The 22,053-nt window shown below is 38.5% G+C and overlaps 1 protein-coding gene across 3 annotated transcripts; it reads left to right on the top strand.

Moving 5' to 3' along the window:
* Positions 1–397: 397 nt before the first annotated feature.
* LOC105032887 (chaperonin 60 subunit beta 4, chloroplastic) lies at positions 398–19,301 on the top strand. 3 transcript variants are annotated; one of them, XM_010907478.4, is made up of 14 exons: positions 400–593; positions 700–825; positions 1,546–1,683; positions 2,005–2,100; positions 2,427–2,669; positions 2,745–2,979; positions 3,164–3,333; positions 4,393–4,470; positions 4,576–4,647; positions 4,719–4,823; positions 17,452–17,544; positions 17,663–17,755; positions 18,413–18,608; positions 18,785–19,301. In XM_010907478.4, exons 1-14 carry the CDS (start codon positions 465–467, stop codon positions 18,796–18,798), a joined length of 1,788 nt encoding a protein of 595 aa, XP_010905780.1. In that variant the 5' UTR covers positions 400–464; the 3' UTR covers positions 18,799–19,301. The 3 variants fall into 3 exon arrangements, 2 of the variants coding, with proteins under 2 accessions (XP_029116991.1, XP_010905780.1); XR_012141214.1 differs by lacking the exons at positions 17,452–17,544; positions 17,663–17,755; positions 18,413–18,608; positions 18,785–19,301 and adding exons at positions 11,035–11,326; positions 11,424–11,668 and having other exon boundaries at positions 398–593; XM_029261158.2 differs by lacking the exons at positions 17,452–17,544; positions 17,663–17,755; positions 18,413–18,608; positions 18,785–19,301 and adding an exon at positions 11,424–11,668 and having other exon boundaries at positions 398–593.
* The last annotated feature ends 2,752 nt before the right edge of the window (positions 19,302–22,053 follow it).

The raw sequence follows: 22,053 nt of genomic DNA, 5'->3' as shown, positions 1-22,053 counted from the left end.
TATTTTCAAGCTTCTATATAATCTTCTGAAGGTATGATAGTTGTGTATGATTCAAGATATGTGAAAATGATTAGAATTCTGAATTATCAGTAAGAAAGTTGCTTATGATTCAACGAATCATAATCCACTCTATAAATTCGGGAATCCGGCTTGTGCTAACTTGAAGCCCAAAAAAAAGTTTAAACCAGGCTTGGATAGAGACATGGTCCGGCCCCGCCCATTTCCAGCCACCACCTCACCCTTTTTTTGTGCGTGTGTGCGTGCGTGTAAAGTTAGGTCCCTTTATAATTGGATAACCTGTAACGCCGGTAACGCCGTCATTTCAATATTGATACGAGATAACGAAGAAAAGATCTTCGGGAAGATATTTTTCCCTCCAAGCGTCCGGGCTCGGGCTTCTCTATTCGTTACAAAACACCTTATCCTACCGCCTCTACCGCCACCAAGCACGCAGCCAACTGACCATGGCATCATCTTCTCCATCCCCCGTCACCATTCCCCAGCTACCCTTTTCACCCAAGAGACCTCCTCCAGTTCCCATCTTCAAAGAGGTCCACTTCAACCATGACTTCTCGGCCACCAAGAAACTCCAGGTCAGTCTCAATCCCATTGCTGAAATGAACTCTTTTCATTGTTAATTTGCTACTGCTTTGATTTGCTGAACACTGTGTTGGATCTTGGATGGATGAATGGGTGCAGGCTGGGGTGGACCTGGTGGCAAAATTGATTGGGGTGACCCTGGGCCCGAAGGGCAGGAATGTGGTGTTGGAGAACAAGTACGGACCCCCTAAGATTGTTAATGATGGGGAGACCGTCCTTAAGGAGGTACTATAAAAGAATAGGCATTGTTTATCTGGTTTGGTTTTGGATCACTACGGAACTGTAGCCTCTCTAATTCTTTTGCTTTGCTTCCATGGGGCCTTTTAATGATTTCCTCTTGGTGAGAAAGTAGAACTGCATAATTCAGGATCTAGTCTTATCTTGGATTTTCATTTGTGTTTCTTAAATTGGAGCAATGCTTGAAGATTTATGGTTTTTAGATGAGTTAGAAATTAGTAGCCTGGTTTTTTTAGTAGCTGCTAGGTTGTGATTGTATCAACATATATATGTTCTCTATTTCAATTGCAAAGTTCTTTTTCTCTGCCTTCAGTCTGTGATGGATGCACTAATGAGGTCCTTATAGGATAACTAGATTTTTTTTTTTTTTCTGGGAAATCAAAATGGGACTTGCTTGATGTTTTTAGACAAAAATGGACAGCATATGTCTTCTTGTCAGAAATTCTCTTCCTTTTCAATAGAAAGATCATTTTCATTTGGTTTCTGTTGTAGGAGATAAAGTGGTTAATTGATGAGTGAAGTTTCTTTTCCCAATGTTTCTATTTTCTTGCGTCAACTTTAGATAAACAAATCCCTTCAAAAAAAAAAAAAAAACTTTAGATAAACGAACTGAAATACAGAAATCCACTTTCTCAGGAGAAGTTTTTATTTCTCCTTGACCATTTTGAAAACTTTCTGCTCCTCATTAGTTCATTTTGGTTTGCCAAGGTTGAATTGGAGGACCCATTAGAGAATGTTGGTGTTAAATTGGTAAGACAAGCGGGTGCAAAGACAAATGATCTTGCTGGTGATGGTTGCACCACTTCTATTGTTCTTGCTCGAGGTTTGATCGCTGAAGGTGTGAAGGTAAGTACTTAGTTGCATGCTTAAATAGCATCCTGTCCATCCTCCAATTCAGCTTGCTAGAGTAGAGATATCTTGATTATACCCTTTCTATTTTCCCCCTCCTTCCATAGTGATGCACAATCTGTGCTTCTTCATCTCTCACATTGCTATGAATTGAATTGTAATATCATTTCTTATAACTTATACGCACCTCTCTTGAAATTTCAGGGGCAAGACCCACACACACACACACACATGCATGCACACGCGCGTGCGCACACGCGCACACACATATATATAATATTGTTTTGGTAAAAGGGCTCTCTTTATATTCATAATTAGGTACTCGCTGTGGGAATTAATCCTGTTCAAATTGCACGGGGAATTGAAAAGACTGCCCGGGCTCTTGTTTCTGAACTCAAATTGATGTCAAGGGAGGTAAGGTTGACATAACCCTGTAATTAATATATTATTTACTTTTATTGAATGAATGTTGTCAAGTGGTAGCCCAATTTATGGAAATATCATAGTTGCTAGATATTCCTTTTTTCTTTACAAGCTGATTGAAGCTAATTTCTTTTTCATCTCCACCTCTTTCCTGTGATGTTTCAAAATTCGCTTCCCAACATTTTAAAAAAAATGTTACTTTATCTAAATTGAGTGTTCTAACCTTTTTTTCCAATCCCCCATGATTTCTTCATCACATAATTCTTGATGCATTTTTATGATGGCATGTCAACAGTAGAAACATGCTTCTATTGCAGATTGATGACCATGAAATTGCTGATGTTGCAGCAGTTAGTGCTGGAAATGACTATAGTGTAGGGGATATGATTGCAGAAGCTCTTAAAAGAGTCGGAAGAAAAGGTGTAGTTAGAATTGAGAATGGAAAATGCACTGAGAACAGTCTGCAAATTGTAGAGGGGATGCAATTTGATCGTGGTTATTTGTCACCTTACTTTGTTACTGATTGTGCAAATATGTCAGTGGAGTTCGAAAATAGCAAGGTAGTTAGTCTGTTATTCTCATTAACATTGTGTTACTCTGAAAAGCAAGTTTCTAGTGTGACTTTTGCTATGCAGATACTTTTGGTTGACAAAAAAATCACAAATGCAAAGGAGATGTTTAAATTATTGGATAGTGCAGTCAAAGATAAGTACCCACTCTTGATAATTGCAGAGGGAATTGAGGAGGAAGCTCTAGCTCCGGTAATTAGGAATAAACTCAAAGGTGTGCTGAAGGTGGTTGCTATTAAAGCTCCTGCCTTTGGAGAGCGCAAGAGTCACTGCATGGATGACATTGCTATCTTGACTGGAGGTAGTTTGATGGTTTTTAAAGTGTATGCATAAAGCTAGATTAGTAATAGACAAATTACTAAATGAGTATATTTTACTAATGAATTTTTCTCAACCATATGATCTTAGATCATTCATTTATCTATAGTCTTCTGATTTTGTTTGTTATTTTTCGCTCTCTATTCATATTTCTATCTGTTTCACAGGCACAGTAGTCAGAGATGAGATGGGACTGACTCTTGAAAATGCTGGAAAAGAGGTTTTAGGTTCTGCAGTGAAAGTAGTGATTACTAAGGATTCAACACTAATTGTTACTAATGGAAGCACCCAGCATGCAGTGGAAAAGAGGGTTACTCAATTAAGAAATCTTGTAGAGGTACATGAGCTTGTTTGAAGTTACATCCCACTATTCACATGAGATTCTAGTATTTGATCAATCATTACAAGTCATCATCTGCGTGACTATTGAGTACCTGGCTACATTTGATTCCTGCTCTACTTTTTCATTTTAAGCTAAATCCAGTGTCATATTTATCCTTTATGTTTGATTAAATTTTACTTGCATCTGGTTTTCCTGATCTTGCTACTTTTATTTATTATTCATGCTATCCTTTTTTTTTTGTTTCATTCTTGAGCTTCATTGAATGGATAAAACTTGCCTTCTTGTTATACTGCAATTTTTCTTTTTCTTTTTTTTTTTAATTCAAAGTTGGTGAGCAACAGAAAAATCAGTGAATGTCTTTTTTCCTTAAATGCAGTGACTTCCATCAGAAAAAATAAAATGTAAATGATTGCTGCTTCTCTATTGTGCAAGAAAATAGAAAAATGGAAAAAGTTTTTTCTTTTCTGATTTTTTTATAGTTTGCAAAAAGTAGTCTTAGAATGTTAAACTGACTTTTTAAGGTATACACTTATAGATAGTCTTGTATGAGTAAGTTGATATTTATTAAATATTACAAGATGTGAAGACCGAAAAGGTCAAAATACTGTATCTACAGAACTATGACATTTTAAATTTCTAGGTGACTAACTTCACTGTACAAATGAATAAATTTACCAACATGCAGTGGCAGGATGCTCAAGTTAATGCAATGCTCCTATGAAGCCACCATGGCGCCATTAGAAATCTATAAATAGTAATTTATGTTTGGCTTGTGACAAGAATCATCCTGGTACTTTAGCTTAATTTGGCTGCAGTTTTTTTTCCTAATGCATTTTTACAAGTACAATCTCTTTAATTAAGCTTTTCATCTTCTTGGTATGCTCTGAATGAATTTGCTATCCTCACATGCAAATCACAATTAGGGTCAGTTTCACATTTACTGTTATTGGATAACCTGTTGGAGTTCTCTTTTCTATACATACATTAATGACAATACCATCATATTCATGGGAAAAATATGTAGTTTATCTATCTAACCCTGGTATGTTACAGAACACTGAAGAAAAGTTCAAAAAGAAAATATTGAATGAGAGGATAGCAAGGCTATGTGGTGGAATTGCAATTATTAAGGTAATTTATGGTCTTTTAGATCCAATCTTTTCTAGAATCAACATACAAGTGTGGATAATTTGTGTGTTGTGCTACACCAAATTTAATGTTGGAAATAAATGACAGGTAGGTGCACAGACAGTAGTTGAGTTGAAAGATAAAAAGCTGAGAATTGAGGATGCTGTTAATGCAACTAAGGTAAGTTCAGCTTATCTTGATGCTTTCTGTTGGCTAATTAATGTTGTAATGAAATATTTTGCCATTTACAGTCAGCTATTGAGGAAGGTGTTGTAGTTGGTGGTGGATGTAGCCTATTGCGGCTGTCGATGAAGGTGGATAGCATCAAGGAATCTCTGGATAATGAAGAGCAGATGGTATTATTTTATCCTTCTTTCTTTTCCATTATAACATGATACCAAAAGGTGATAATAGAATTTGAACATTACGAGAACTTCAGGTCAGATAAATACATATCTCAAATGACATGATAAATCTTAACATTAGTAAGTATGCCTTAGCCCATCCATATTGGTAGACTTTATGGACGAGGATATAAAAAATCAAAGTTTGAGGATGTTTGATGATTGGCCCTCAAGCTAAAGTCAAATTTCAAGTGTGGCAGTTTTTCTGACCTAGGTATATTTAACACAGAAGGCCTGCCATCTGTCTAAAAGGTTAGGTAGTGAATAGAGAGATGGACTGTTGTTGTTACTCAGTTTAAACTTATCCAATCTGGAATTTTTCCAAGGTTTCATTATAGGGTTGGGTAGGGCCAGGTTGACTCAACCATAACCAAATCAAACTTAGGGTCGGATTGGGATTTTTGAGTTTAAGCCCAACTCAACTTTATAAAAAACAACCCAACTTTGCCCAGGGAATGGGTGGGCGGGTGGATTCGAATTAAGCCTACCCCAAGATGCACCCCTAATGTCAAGACTAGTTTAACTAGTATTTTGCATGTGCTATGCACTAACTCATTTTTAGAGAGAGAGAGAGAGATAGGGAGAATATTCATATGAGATTTTTTTTTTATTTAATACACTAAGAATTTCTTTGAGAGAGAGGATGCCATATTTAAGGAGGATTCTTTGATATAAAATAAAAAATAATATTTTTATATGATTAATTTAATACAAGGATCCAACATATTTCACTCTCAAAGTCTATCTATTTCTGCTTTTTGATATTAGTACCCAAATTCTAGCTACCTAATGTGGCACTTTAGTAATGAATGAATAAAAATTAATTTTTAAAGCCCAGCTACATAAAGCAGTCCATTTACAACTCTAAGTCTAACTACAAAGCTTACTGCCGTTAAAATAGTATAGATTTTAACATAACTTACCAGAGTATCTATCAAGATTCTACGTCCTTGTAGGATAGGGGGCGTCTCGATCAACCCATTTCACTCCTTTAAGAAAATGAGATCATGATGGGTTTGTGACTCCAAAATCCATCCACACGAGGAGAACAGAAGAAAGATGAAAGAAGGAAAGGAAAGAAAATGAAAAAAAAAGAAGTGAAAGGAAAGAAGAAGACAAATGAAGAAAAAAGGAAGGGAGAAGAAAAGCAAGAAAAAAGAAATGAAAGAAAGGAAGGTAGAAAAAGAAAGAAACAAAGGAAAAAAAAAAAAAAAGAAAAGAAGAGGGGGAGAGAGATGGAGGATATCTATCAGGATGCAAGACCAGGATTGCTGCCAAGATGGTATGGGGTAGCAAGGTGTTCCATTCCATAGAGAAATTGGGACATTTTCATCCCACGAGATTTAAAACCTTGATCTATTTTTATCAAGGGTTTATGTGCAATAATCACTCACTTGTCCTTAGGGTTATGCAAAGGACTGGCTAAACCATGAACTTGATGTGAACTGGTCTCTTCAGTTTGATTTATATTATTTTTTAAAAAAATCTGATTTAGTGTTGGTTTGAGAAAGGCTTGGACTGGGAAAATTCGATTTAATTGTAGTTTGAGTCTTTTAAAAAAATCAATTCAAATCGAACTAACCCAACCCTCTATATTTATTTATTTATTTATATTTTAATTTTTTAAAATTTTTTATATTTCTCTTATCTATAAAATAGAATTTTTATATTTAGATTTAGTCCAGTCCATTGAACATCAACCTTCTGATGAGTGATCCAGTGCCCTAGATGAGGAGGGGCATTCTGAGCAAAGGTTGGAGCCTGTGATGGAGCGTGACCCTATGCCTTTCAGGGGAGGGGGCTCTGTGCGTATGAAGGCTTCAACAGGTGGTTAGGACTTGAACCATAAGGAGGCTGTTGTTCAACTGAGGCAGGCCATCCAAGGAGTGGGGGAGAGTCCGTCAGCAATGGACTCGGCGGCAGCAGGGACTGAGGCAAACATTCAGACTGAGGGGGTACTAGAGTGGATCTCCTTCCCAGCCAATTGTCACAATGAGGTTGCTAATTTGGAACACCTGGAGGGTAGGAAAGATCTCATTCCGGATGATGTTCGATAGAATCATCCAGTAGCACTGTGCTGATATCTATGTTTCGCTTGAGATCTAACTTTCGGGGGCGAGTCTTGCCCATGTTAGATGGCGGATTCTGATAGCATGGAGCACCTATGTGGTGGAGTCTAGGATCTATCAGGGGGATCCTGGTGTTGTGGAGATGCGGCTCGATTAGGATGGATGCTTTCTACAGACGTAAGCAGCAGGTAGCCTTAGTCATCTTAGAGCAGATCGGAGGCCCTTGGCTTTTGTCCAAAGTGTACACGAGCATCGAGTACAGGATGCTAATGGTGCTTTGGTCCAAGATTTCTAGATGATGTCGCAGGACTTGCCATCCCTTGTCGTTGGAGATTTCAATTGCATTGTAGGGTCTCATGAGAAGATGGACGACAGACAGGATGTGGATAGCACTGATTCCAGGGAGTTCAGGAAGTTCATTGGTGATGTGGCTCTAATTGATCTGGGTTACTCTGGATCTAGATTTATCTAATGCAACAACTGACAGGGGTCGGCTAGGGTTTAGGAGAGGATTGATCGGGCCTTTGCCGCCACCGACTGGTTCAAGCAATTTTCTGGGCACTAGATTCAACATCTTCCGAGGATCACATCGGACCACTATCTAATTCTTATCACCACTGATGGCCCGTGCATGCCCAAGGCTCCATTCAGGTTTAAGAAGTTCTAGACTTTCTATTCGAGATTGTGAGAGCTGATTAATGAGGTGTGGAGGATATCGATTTATGAGGATGCAAGATATCGGATGACTCAAAGGCTAGAGCTGGCTAGGCATAGGCTCTTTCAGTGGAACCATCTTGAGTTTGGTGCTATCTTCAGGCGGATCGAGGAGGTAGAGGTGGACATTGCGGAGTTGTAGATGAGAAAGGACTAAAAGGGGGGCCTCCAGGAGCCTAACTTGAGAGAGCTCTGTCACAAGCTCTTGGTTCAACACTCATTATTGAAACAGTAGGAGACAATATGGAGGCAAAAATTTAGGATTCAGTAGATCAAGAAGGGTGATTGAAATACCAGATTCTTTCATCAATCAACAATGATCTAGAAGTCTGCCAACCGCATCAGTAACTGGAGGAGAGAGATAGTACAATGATGAATGACAGTGAGGAGATCAGGGGATAGATCTTATAATTCTTCAAATCGCATTGGATGGTGCCTCTGGGTAAGGATACCCCACTCCAAAGGTCCCAGCCCATGATCCGCATCTTCGACCAAAAGAATGAGGCCCTGACTATCCGATGTCTACTGAGAAGGTATGCAGGGCCCTCTAATCTCTTGGAGAGGATAAGGCCTTGGGGCTGGATGGGTTTTTCCCTCTGCTATTAGAATCATACTGAGTCATGATTCAACTTGTATGATTTGCGATGATTTGAAGCTTGGTCGAGTCGAACCAAAATGGAGAATTGAAAAAGTAGAATCATACCTGAATCGCAGACTCATTGGCTGAATTGTGCGACTCACGGGATCGTCTGATACCGTCAAGTTGGAAAAGGTAAGTTCCCAGAATCCCAAATCAATTGTTGGTCATTATTTTTAGAAGCCAAAGAGTCAGATTTTGGCAAAATCTGCTTTGCATAAGCAAATCAAAGAGATTTGAAACCTTTGAACTTCTATTCGCCTTCTCCGACTATTTTTCCATCTTCTCCAACTACTTCAAGCCTTCGAAGACTACGGCAAGAAGAGGAAGAGGTCACGTGGGAAAGAGGAAGCCTCGAAGCCTTCAAAGCATCCCCGCAAGTTCACCGTTGGTCTGGTAGGTATCTTTTCCCCATTACTTTTTTTGTTTCTCTTCCCCAATCTCTCTGTTTCTCTTCTCCAAAGCCTCGAATCTTTTTTTTTTTATCGGACCGAAGCCTTCTTCTCCAATCTCTCTATTTTTCTTCCCTGAAACATAGAAGCTTTTTTTTCTTTAATCGAACTGAAGCCTTCTTCCCAATCTCTTTGTTTCTCTTCCTCGAAGCCGCCCGATCTCTCTTTCTCTTCCCCGAAGCCACCTGCGAAGCTTTTTTTTTTTGATCTGACAGAAGCTCTCCCCTATGGTTTTTTCGAAGCTTCAAAGCTGAGTGGGCTGTGGACCTGTGCTTACGTTGCCTTTGTGTGGTCCCATTGCCTATTGTTCATTCATTCGTGGCACAACCACTTAACCAAAAGAAAAACATAGTGGTAAGATTAAGTTTTTTATTTTTTTTTCAACAGTTCATTTTTTTTAACATTTCTTACTTTTTAACAGGAATTGGCTTACATACTTTACAGTGGAATTCTGTATTGTTGTTTTATTGAATAATGGCACCTAGAAGAAAAACTAAAGTTGTGGATCCAACTTGGGATCATTATAAAAAATTTTATGATGGTAATGAGGACGATAGAAATCGATTACATCTTGTATACAATTATTGTAACAAGAATTTTTAGGAAAGGGTGAATAGAATGAAAAATCATCTTGCGGGTACACATAACAATGTTTCTCCTTGTGCTCAAATTTTCGAAGAAATTTAATTTTTTTTAAATTTATTGGGGGAGAAAGAAATAAAAAAAATTTGGTGATGATGTTGAGTGCTTTGAAGTAGATAAGCCAAATGCAAAAATAAGGAAGGGTACTACGGGTTCATTTGTGATAAAAAGAAGGAGAAATGTATGTAAACAATGGACAATGAATGAAATGGTTAAAAAAAGAGAACCAGTGGTTAGGGATATTTATAGATTTCTATATAGACATGCATTGGTATTCAATTTGGTCAAAAATCCTTTATTTGCTCAAATAATGAAATCTGTTGGTAAGTATGGGAGAGGATTGAAACTCCCTTCTTATCATGAAGTTAGAGTTACTTTCTTGAAGAAAGAGGTAGAAAGTGTTAGTGAATGTTTGATGAAATATAAAAATGAGTGGAAAAAAAGAGAATGTTCAATCATATCTGATGGTTAGACTAATGGAAAAAGTCGGTCTATTATTAATTTCCTTATGAATAGTCCAAATGGGACTGTGTTTTTCAAATCATTGGATATCTCTGATGTTAGTAAGGATTCAAATAAGTTGTTTGAATTGCTTGATAGTTTAGTAGAGGAGATTGGGGAGGAAAATGTAGTTCAAGTGGTGATGGATAGTGCCTCTACTTATGTTGGCATGAGTAGACTCTTAAAAGAAAAGAGAAAGCATCTTTTTTGGTCTCCATGTGCAGCCCACTATTTAGATTTAATACTTAGTGACATTAGATACATTCCTCTTTTTTAATACACTTGGCAAGGTGAGGCAAATTACAGTTTACATTTATCGCAATACTTGGTTTCTTAATTTGTTTAGAAAATATTCTAAGAATAAGGAATTGACAAGATCAACTAGATTTGCAAGAACCTATCTCACTTTGAAAAGCATATTAGACAGAAAGATTGCTTTAAGGGCTATGTTTGCTTCAGAGAAATGGGCAAGAAGCACTTATGCATGCAAATTTGAAGCTAGAAAATTTTAAGAAATTGTATTGAGTGATAACAGATTTTGAAAAGTTACAAAATCTTCTTTGAAGTGTGTCCTTCCTTTGGTAAAAGTGTTGAGACTTGTTGATGGAGATGCAAAACTGGCTATGGATTATATCTACAAAGCAATGGACAGAGCAAAGAAACATATTAGCAAAAACTTCAACAATGTTAAGAAGAGATATGATCAGATTTAGGAGATAATTGACACTTGTTGGGACTTGCAACTCCATAGACCACTTCATGCGGCAGCATATTATTTTAATCCCAAGTAAGTCATATTTTATTTAATTTATATTATTTTATTAATAAATTTTATTTTGTTTAATTTAAAATTATTTTTTGATTCTCGATTTTTAGGATCATAGGTTTCAATATGATCCTAATTTTAATGTCGATGTTGAAGTAAAAATTAGATTGTTCAAGACAATTGAGAGGATGTATCCAGATGTTGAGACGAGTCATCATTGATTCACAACTTGAAAAATTTAGGAAGATCAAGGGTTTATTTGGGATGGACATGGTAGTATTGACAAGAAATAAAAAACAATCAGGTAATTATAATTAATAGTTTATGAATTCATTTTTATTTGTATAAGTTAAATTTAATTTATCTTATTTTATTTGTCTAGCTCTATAGTGGGAGAGTTTTGGAGAACAGTGCAAAGAACTTCAAAGGCTAGCAATTTGAGTACTAATTCTTACTTGTAGTGCCACTGGATGTGAAAGAAATTGAGATGAGACAACAAAAAAGACAAGAAAGGGGGGAGATATATGATCCGATATACTTATCAGATATGGAATCGGATGATGAGTGGATAACCGAACAAAAAGAGCCAAGCTTATCGGATGATGTGTCTTGATTAGATATAAATGAATGTTTTAATGTTGATGAGGGATCTAATAGCAAGAAAAGGAAGAGAGGTATGCAAATTATTTTCTATTTTTTTTAGTTTTAATTTTTTAAATAATTACATTATTTTCTTATTTGGCTTTGTTGATTCTTAAAATATTTTTGTAGGATCAAGGAAGTTAAATCTTGATAGTAAAGATCAAGGGAAAGAAAAGATTGTTGAGGAAGATATTGAAGTGATAGAAGATGATGAAGGTAATGAGGAAGAAGAGGAAGAAGAAGAGGATCAAGAGATGATTATGCTTGAAGGTGATGATGACGACGATGATGGGGGTGGCAATGGCAAGCCTTAAGGATGATTATGATGATTGAAGATTCTATTTAATTTTTTAATGAATAATGAATTAGTAATACTTAATGTTTATTTTTTATTTATGTTTTAGATTTAGAGTGTGTTTGATTACACTTTTTGATTTTTGATTTTTATTTTCTAAAAAATATTTTTTATTTTTTTATTTTTGCTTCATAACAAAAGCAAAAAAAGTAAAAAGTTTGTTCGGTAACACCCATCCTGTCTGAAACGAGCGCCTCTTTCTCCCCCTTCTCCCTACCCTCTTCTATCTTATGCTCCTGCTCACCCTCGACGTCTTCCACTTGAAACCATCCAAGACCCCCAAGCCCCTCATTGGCACCGCCCGTTGCCCCCTTAAGGACCTCCTTGACCCTGATGCTTTCGAAGCCGTGGCCTCCTCTGGCATAGCCGTCAACGAATGCCCCTCCCCCATCAAAACCCTAGAGCTCTTTTGTCCCTCTAATCGCCCCCAGGGATCCGGATCAAGGTCGCGATCCGAGAGTGCCCCTACCCGCTATTGGAGCCTGCCTACCAATTTGCCCCTCCCTTCTGCTATTACTACTCCACGGCTCCTCCCTCTTCGGCCAGAAAGTACCGTGCCTATCCTCCTCTGCCTTCGCTTGTCCCTCCTTACCGCCACCCCATGCCGTCCCAGCTGTCTCCATACCCTTACGGCAACTACTCCGATCCCTATTCTAGGTACTATTCCTCCAATGTCGGGTATTACTCCGCATCTCCTGCCTCGGCCCCTGCCCTGGTCCGACTGTACTATGATCGGGTATCCACGTACGGTGGCTCGTCGGCACCTATGGACTACTCATCCGGCCCTTCTTCTTATGAGCAGAAGGCGAAGGGGGGCAAATTGGGAATGGGGGCCAGCCTGGTAGTTGGGGTGGTGGTCGGAGCCCCATCCATCGGCAATGCTTGCCGGCCAGGCAGGCAGAGAGCCAAAGGGAGAGGGAGGGGGAGTGGGAGGAGGCGAGCGTCGGGACGAGTCGGGGTAAGTCGGGAAGAAACAAAAATAAATTTTAAAAAGCAAAAAAAAATTTGCTTTCCACAGAAAGCAAAGCAAAAAAAAATTTGCTTTCCACAGAAAGCAATTATTTTTGGTTTTTTGATTTTTACTTTTTGCTTTTTGTGATGTTACCAAACATTGCTTTTTGATTTTTGCTTTTCAAAAATCAAAAAGCAAAAAAAGTATTTTTTTTAGTAATTAACCAAATGCACCCTTAGTATTTTAAGCTTACCTATACTTTTTGAGTGTTCATTGATTAATAGATGAGTATACATTTTGATTGTGCTTTTATTTTAATGTTTCTTGAATTATTTTATTATACAAATAATGAAATATTGACCATAAAGGGATTTGGGCCTATATCTCTTGCTATGGAGGCAAGCATCTTACCATTTAAATGACGTGATCATCAAACTCATTACACAAAATAAGATATTATTACATTTTTTTATCATTTTTATAGTATAAATTTTGTTTTTGTGCTAATATCTATCGTTTTATAAAAAAATTGAATTGGTTACTGAATCTTATTGTTTGAGTCATGATTCGAGTTAAAGCATAGGCGATTCATGAGTCGAATCTCGATGTAACAACTTTGGTCTCCCCCCTCTTCTTCGGTTGATATTGGCCTATTGTCAGGGGGAAGGTGGTAGAGGTGGGGCTTTAGAGGCATTTCGGAGGAGTGAAAAAAGATGTTAATCACCCTCATCCTGAGGTGACCTGATGTGTCTGACTCAGGACACTTCAGACTAATCAATCTCTACATAATTCTCTACAAATTGTGTGCCAGGGTCTTGGTCGGGCGGTTGAAGCCGATCGTGTCTCGTCTGATCAGTCTAGAGTAGGGTGCTTTTATCAGCGGCTGCTGCATCACCAATAATGTCTAGCTCAATTAATACATGATCCACGGTGAGCTCCACTACGCTGAAGCCTTATGGCGATCCAGATAGACATGAAGCAGGCTTATGACCGGATGAGCTGGCGCTTCCTACGTCGAATGTTGTAGGAGCTCGGCTTCTGGGATAGGTGGATCGGTTAGATCATGGACTGCATGGAGACTCTAAGTTTTGCCATTCTGATCAACAGTGCCCCCACGGAGTCCTTTCATTCGATAGTTGGGCTTCGCCAAGGTTGCCCTCTCTCCCTCTATATGTTCATTGTGTGTTGATGCTCTATCTCAGGTGTTGAGAGTGGCCATTTAAGGGTCAGAGCTGGAGCTCTATTGGCCCATCCTTGGGGCTCAGTCACTTTCATACCTCCTTTTTATAGATGACTGTCTTCTTATTGGCTGGGCCTTGATCCGAAATGCAAAGTTTTTTGCATCCATTTTTTAGGTCTATTATTGGACATCTAGTTAGCTAGTGAATTTGCAAAAATCCATGGTCATCATTAGCCCTAAGATGAAGATCCAAGTGAAACAGGTGATTTGAGTAAGCTAGAGATCCAAGAGTAGATCAAGATCCTGACCTATCTAGGGATCCCTATCATGGAATGGCATCTTTGGAGGGCTGACTGCAGGTCCATGGAATAGTGGGTCCAAGATCGTCTCGAGGGCTGGCAAGCCAACGCCCTTTCCATAATAGGTAGGAAGACCCTCGTCAGATCGATCGTGAGCTCCATTCCGGTCTATCTCTTGGCGAACACGGTAATGCCAAGCTCTTATCTCAAGGGGTTGGAGCAGCTATTCTAGAACTTCTTGTGGGGCTCAAGACATGATGGTCGAGGGCTTCATCTGGTATCTTGGGAAGTGGTCTGCCAGCTTATGAGGGATGGAGGCCTTGGGATTCAGTTTCTGTTGGTCAGGAGGGAGGCTATGATTGTCAGGCATATAGCTAGATTCCTTCTCCAATCTGATTGCTTGTGGAGCAGGGTGATAAGGGCATGGTATGGGGCGTGGAGTCAGGGGTTTTAGATCTAGGCTATATGCAGTTGCTCCTTCATGTGGAAGGAGATTTGTGTCCGTGCTGCTACAGTATTGGCTCAAGTCAAATTGTTGATTGGGGATGGGATTTCGGTTGATGTAAGCCAGGATGTCTGGATTTTCAGCTTGCCTCTCTTTCGATAGCTGACTTACGTCAGCATGGAGGTAGACGACCATCTATGGGTCTGTGACTTGTTTACTGCCGACAATAGGAGCTCGAGAGCATAGGATGTCATCCATCTTTCTGGTGGTCCGTTTGCTGATCAGATTCTCACCATTCCGATGGCCGTCCATCGAGGCTAGGATTTAAGGGTGTGAAGCCGTTCTTGCTGCCCTAAGGCCCCCATGAGGGATCTATCCGAGATATGTAATCGGCACCGCATAAGAGGATCGAGGCTGCTTGGATCTGAAGAGTGGTTGCTCATCCAAAGGTGAGGCTCTTTCTTTGGAAGGTTGCTTAGGACCAGCTTTCGACATGCACGTTACTCAAGAACAAGGGCATGGACCTTTCGATGTTTTGCTTGGTCTGTAGGTTGGATAAGTCAACGGAGCATGACCTCCTGCGTTGTTTGAGGGCGAGGCTGATTTGGAGGATGGTGGCCAGTCTTGAGAGGCGAGCAGCAACCCTTGGTTGGACCCCTTCCTGGATGCGCTCCATCGAAGTATGGCTGGAAGATCGATCTGCACCTGAGGGATAGGATGGCATATGTCGTTTATCAGATTTGACTATTCAGGAATAGTCTGATCTTCGAAGCTGAGGTGATGGCTGCACATGAAGTGTTAAAGAGAGCCATTTGCTTGGCTGCAGAGTGCTGCCGTTTCAATTTTTCTGGCCCATCCTTTGATGCCCCCGATTCATGAGACTCAAATGTTGCTCTTACAGTGATCCTGAGGGTTATTCTCATTTCTTGAGAGCTCCTTCCTTCAGAGTTTATCAAGGTCAATTTTGATGGCAGTGTTAGAGATGGCAGGGGTAGTGTTGGTTTTGTCATCCAAGGTCTAGATGTCAAATTGCTTGCGGTGGGGGGCTCATATCTGTTCAAGCCTTCCGTCTTGGGAGCTGAGCTTCATGCCACCTGAGCAGGCATTATTGGTGTCAGACAAGAGCTATGGGCAGAGAGAATTTGCATAGAGAGAGATTTGGCTACTATTACTGGCTAGATATAGGATGACACGATGCAGCTAGAGGTCCATCCACTCCTTCATGACATCTGGACTTTCCTTCGTGAGTCCGTCGCGGTGTTTATGCAGCATGTCTTTCAAGAGACAGACAACAGGGTAGATTGGATCGCATCTTATGTTGTTGAGCATACCAGAGACTGGACCTAACGACAAGGTAAGACGTGCCCGTGGGCCCTGCAGGATCTTTTTTTTTTCTAATTTTACGGGGTGTACTCATACTAGAGTGGTGTGATCGCCCGCTTGTACCCAGAAAAAAACATCGACCTTATATAAAATGGAATTTTTATGTTTTTTCTTAATATGTTTAAACTTAGCCTCACCTAATTAGCCTAACCAATGAAACATCAACTCGATAAACCTAATCAAACCAAGCTGAATTTCTCAGGTTGGTTTCAAGTGGTTTTTGTAGATGGTCGAGTCAGTTTGAAGCGGTTTTTGTATGAAACCGATTTAAAATCTGTTTGATTTTATATATACCTCCAAACTGACTTGACCGGACTCGTGCATACCCCTACTTGTCCTTGTACTTGTTCCAACAGTCTAGACACTGGAAATAGTTTAACCTCAACAAGTTGAGCTTGTCTATAATACTAACTCTCTATATGAACCATTCTATAATGATTTGTCACTAAAGTTCCAGCTAGTTGCGCAATTCAAAAAAGCAACTAGTTCAAAACTCTACCACCTTAAATTATTTCTTTTATGATCCTGTGAAATCTTAATATTATATGAAAGTTCCTAATTTTAGTTGGATCCCCTGCACCCATGTGACTCGATCTCTATTCTTTGGAGTGTTCATAGCCCAGGCGACCCTCCTTGCCTGCTTGAGCCCAAAGCCTTGTGGGTGGGCTCAGGCATGGGAATTAAAACTCAGCCCAATCTGAAACTTTGGTTTTTTATTTTATAATCTTATTTATGTTTGATGTGTTGTTTACTTAATTGATAATTGCTATTGATATATCAATTTAGTGGAATAATAGATATATTCTAGATTGTTGGAAATATTTAATTATTCATACTTAATATTTTTAAAAATTAAGTATTTATTTTACATTTTAAAAAATAAAAAATAGTTATGAAGTCCAAGATCCGGCCCGAAGCCTAAGTGAGGGCATAATCTGAGCCTAGAAAGTAGGCTCGAAGGCTAGGCTAGGTGGGCCTGGGCCTAAGTAAATTTTGGGCAAAGCCTAGGCTGATCCCAACCTGGCCTGGCATATGAATAGGTCTATTGTTCTTAACAAATCCTAACAATGGCGGCAAGCCAAGCTCCACCTCTTGCTCCTCCTCTGCCACCAACACCACTAAAGGGGAGACAGGAACAATGGCGGCATAGGTGGCGTTCACAAAGGAATCAGGGAATTTGAAGAAGGCTAGGTTAGGATGCCTTCATATCCAATGCACAAATTAGTTCAAAAGCAAAACATGATTCCCAAATTGATGCAGCCATTTCCTTGATTAAGTAGTGATATGAAACTCCTATTCTTGATTTCCACCCTTCATGTACAGGTATTACATTATCCAAATGATATTTAGTGGGCATTACCCACATTTTGCATTGTATCATGGCTATTCAGTATGTCGTGACTCCAGTTTAGTTATAGTATTCTTCCATTAGAAATTCTATCCTTCATACACATAGGTTATCTCTCTGTGATTTAATAAATGTCATTCTTTTCTGGCTGCATTATATGCTTCTATGCTCTTTAATATTCCACTATTTATGCAGATTGGTGCTGACATCTTTAAACGGGCTTTAAGTTATCCTTCAAAATTGATAGCCAAAAATGCTGGAATTAATGGAGATGTTGTTGTGGAGAAGGTTTGTAAACGATTCCATTCGGTCAAGCTTTTGCTTGATATTTTTTCTAAGTTTGCTCACTGACTCACTGTGGCGTACAAAGTCCAAGTTAATGTGTTTTTCTGATATTTTATTTCAGGTGTTGTCCTCTAATGATGTTAGGTATGGCTACAATGCAGCTAAAAATTGTTATGAGGACTTGATGGCGGCTGGGATTTTAGACCCAACAAAGGTATCTATTTCAAAACCGTGAATGGTTAATGGTAGCTACTTTCAGTATGTGTGAGGAAACTTTCAAGAAGAAAAACAGGATCTTATGGCTAAAATCAGTCACTTAGTGGAAAAATACCTTTTCTTGGCCTTTTTCTCAGAGTTAGCAAAATAAGTTGCTCCTATTTATGAGCTACCCGTAGTTTGCTAGTGCTTCTTGTGCACTTTAATCATCTGATCGGACAGAATTTGGGGTCAGATGCAAGAAAGTACCTTGAAAACTTATCGATATGAATCTCATCCCAGGGAGACATCAGAAGAAATCTTATTGGTAAAATAGGAGATATTTTAATTATAAATAATTACATCATCAGCTGTAGAAGATAATCAGTGGTCTCTAGTCATTAGTGATTTTCCAAAATTGTGGGTCTTGCTTTACAACTTAAAGCTGCCATACTTAAAATCTTTTTTTTTCCAGTCACCTGATAATAGTGAAGTCCCATTTACTACTGATGAATCAGCCTTGAAAAATTGGTTACTGAATTGAAATTTTCTGAATATGGAATGATACTGGACATGTAGTGTCATTTTCTTTTTCACATGTCTAACACACACAAAAGAATTCTTGAGTTTTATCCTGCTTTATGCATTGATGAATTCTCTGCACACATATAAGCAGGTTGTTAGATGTTGTGTGGAGCATGCTGCTGCTGTTGCAAAGACTTTTCTCACATCTGATGTGGTTGTTGTTGATACAAAGGAAGCAGAGCCTGTTAGTAGACGAAGGCTGATGCCAACTTCTAATCTCATGCGACCATCTAATCTGATGCCAACTTCTAATTTCATGCAAACATCTAATCTGATGCCGAAATCAGGTGTTTGTCTTCACAAATATGCTACATAGATCGCAGGCATATATGAGGACCTGCCATGAGCATCTTTATTGAATTTCAAACTCTGCATTATTTTTTTTGCCTTCATCTCATTGAAGATCTAGAGCAAAGGTATGGCAATATACTGATTATTTCTTTCTCATGACTTATATTTGCAGGCATTGCGCTTTAGTTTATGCTGACCAGTCATTCCTCTACTTGCTGTTCCATTCTCTTTTCCTTTTGTGACTCCTACTTCCAAGTAGTTGAGATGTCAATCCAAAGGAAGGCAAATGAGGCCATCTAATCTGGGTATTTTGGCTCAGTGAAATATGGCCAATGAGACCTTGCTGCTGTTCATCAGCGTGCGTTGACTCTCAATACTGTCACAGTATCTATCCAACAAAGCACCTGAGAAACAACATGCAGTACAGACAAGGTTCCAATCTCAAAATTTAGAAGCTTTTGTGATTATTCTTAAAATGCAGTTACTATGGTACACTTCTTCATGAAGGGAAGCCATGATGAGGCTAAATATCTGTGTGTATAAATTGAACAATTTTAGGGACTCATGATCTGTGCCGACGATCATGATGCTTTCTAGGGCTAAAATCAGAGCATTTGAGCTTGGGATGGGTCATTGTCTCATTTATATTTCCTTCATCCATTATAATATGTTTCTATCACTTTCTCCAACTCTTGCTGTCTGATTTTGGTGCCTTGTTACGAATAATTTGTAGAAGATGTTTGAAAACTTTGGCCCCTATTACTTCCTACCCTTTTCTTTTGTAATCCTTTGTTACATACTTCTCACGTCTATGTTGTTTCCTTTGCAATAACAATATTCTTCAGACAATTGAAAATTTCTCAAACTTTTTATGATCTTTTCATTAGCCAAACAACTATCCAAATAATTTTCCAATTATTTGAATTGACCAAGGACTTTTAGATGATTAAAGTTCTATGACAAATTCACGACTTACCGAAGGAACTGTCATGGATCAGAAATCAATTGTACTATGCAGTGATGTTGGTTGTAGTGGCAGTGCGGTTTGTCTGTTGCTGTAGGCTTTTCCTGCTGTAATTATTCTTTCTGAGCTTTTATTGTTTTCATTTTTAAAGAAAAAGCTCCTTGCATATGAAACTGTTAATGCCTTATCTTTCTCCATGAGTAAATTTTAATAACATATCAACAACTTTGTATTTTAAATCCAATTCTTTCTGAACTTTGGCAAATTCAATGTATTTTTTTCCGAATATTGAATTTTTCTGTTAAACCTTATGACTCCCAGAATGCTTATTCCTGACTGCTCATCTTCTATGATTCTGTGAGACTTTATGGTAGTTGTGCCATTGGTATTGGATGCAGAACCAATTACGACACTCCATCTCAGCGCTGCATCAGCTCTCCATGTGAAGAAGCATGCTGTTCTCAAAAAATTAAGAGGCAAAGCAGCACATAGGAATCATGAAAGAAACCAGTGCCCAAACATAAACTAAACATTCTGCCAACAAAATGTTAAACAAAGAATCATGCCAACAAGATATTAATATCTACACCCGAATGTGATAGCTGCGTGCTTTGAAATTTGAGTTTCAAGTCAATTTTCATGGGTATAAGAGGTTTTTTCACCTTTTTCTTTTGGCAAATCTCATTCTCTTTGATGGTTCACAAACCAATGCTATCCACTGACTGCAGGCACTTTAACTTCAAGGCGGCAGCTAAAACAACAGCATTCCAGTCAATTGGCTTGACAGCTTACCTCTGGGGGATCTCAACCATTCTTAGAATGCCAGGTCACTTGAACGAATACTGGAAAAGTTTTTTAAAACAAAAAAATGAAAAGAGGGAGCAAAGAGATACCCCCAGTCAAACCTTATTAATACAGAGCACAAAAGAGAGCACCGGAAGAGAATCAAAAACAGATCGAGGTATGGATAACCCCATTATACTGTTATTACCCATCCCTTGTAAAACTCTTCCACTGCAACCAAGGCAGAGGGACTGTTATAAAGATCATTAGATAAGACAGTCCTGCACTCACTTGAGTTTGCTTCCCTCTTAAAATTTCTTTAACGTCGTCTAATCTGGAGCTTATATGGTAAATTGACAAGTTTAAGAACTACAACTTTTAATCATGTGTTTACATTAAGATACTATAATATATGTACATGTTATCTCTATTTTAAAATCAAATCCGAACTCACAAGCTCCATTTCCTTCAGCAATTTATGTAGTCACTTAACTTTCTTAACTTTAACTATTTTCATTTTAAATAAGCATTTTCTACCTAATTCAATTCTCCCCCAAGAGAAATAAATAGGTCTGCAAATGGATAGGGTCGAACCGGGTCCTGAGTGATCCGATCCAATCTGATTTCTTGATCGGGTCTTGATATTGGATCCATACCCATTCCGATAAAAAATCTGATTCGGTCGGATCAGGTCCATGGCCAAATTTATTGATCCATTGGATCATTCGGCTCAGATCGGGTCCATATATAACCCGGCCCCAATTTATGAAATACGGATCCAGTTCGGATCGGGTTGGATTATAGGTTTAATTTATTTGAAACCTAGCATCAATGAATACTAGTGCTGGATGACAACTAAGAAAGGCCTCCTTTCTTTTTTTTCCTCCAATCCTCCAATTATAGCTTCTAATAATTAATTGTATTGGATAACAGAGAAACAAGCGGTTTTTGAGAAGAGCCAAGATTCCAAAAATCCACACAAAAGAGAAAAAGTAAAAAAAAATATAAATTTTATATAATGATATAATTGTCCTAATATAAAATATCATACAAGGAGAATATTTATATATGGTTTAAAATGAGATTGCATATATTGTGAATAGCACAACATCTATGCACATTAGAGCATGCTCTGAAATTTCTTAAAATCAATAAAATAAAGTTGGAATTCAAGAAGCCCTCTTGTTTGTGTACCTCATAGCATAGTAAACATAAACCAGAAGGTTTAGAAAACTGAGCCCAGCAAAAAACTAGAAATAATCGTAATACCCTTCATTTAAGTTATCAGGAATCCATCCAGTCTTTCCTCCTCAGGTTGTTATAAATATTACAACCGTCAGAATAAAAGAACTGAAGGGTTGGAAAATTTTTTAGTTTTGGAGATTTTTAGTTTGGGAATCGGATAGGGAAGACCGAAGGGTTTGAAAAATTTTGGCCCAAGCTCAAATCCCTATTTGGGTGAGTCACTCAATTGGATTTGGATTCTATATTTGGATCCGAATCGGATCGAGTCAAATCGAGTCATGTATCTTAAGATTCAAATTAATCTATCGAGCATAGGTCGCTGTAGGCCATATGGGTTAGTTGTCCACTTAACCAAAGAGTGTGGAGACACTGGTATGGCATATAAGTGAGATGTAAGGGTACATCATCATTGAACGTGACCAACTCCAGAGCATTCTACTGTCGAGAAT

This window comes from Elaeis guineensis, chromosome 1 (genome assembly GCF_000442705.2).
Source record: "Elaeis guineensis isolate ETL-2024a chromosome 1, EG11, whole genome shotgun sequence".
NCBI classification, from domain to species: Eukaryota; Viridiplantae; Streptophyta; class Magnoliopsida; order Arecales; family Arecaceae; genus Elaeis; species Elaeis guineensis.
The sequence above is the reverse complement of the archived record's forward strand: the minus strand, read 5'-3'. Positions and strand labels throughout refer to the sequence as shown.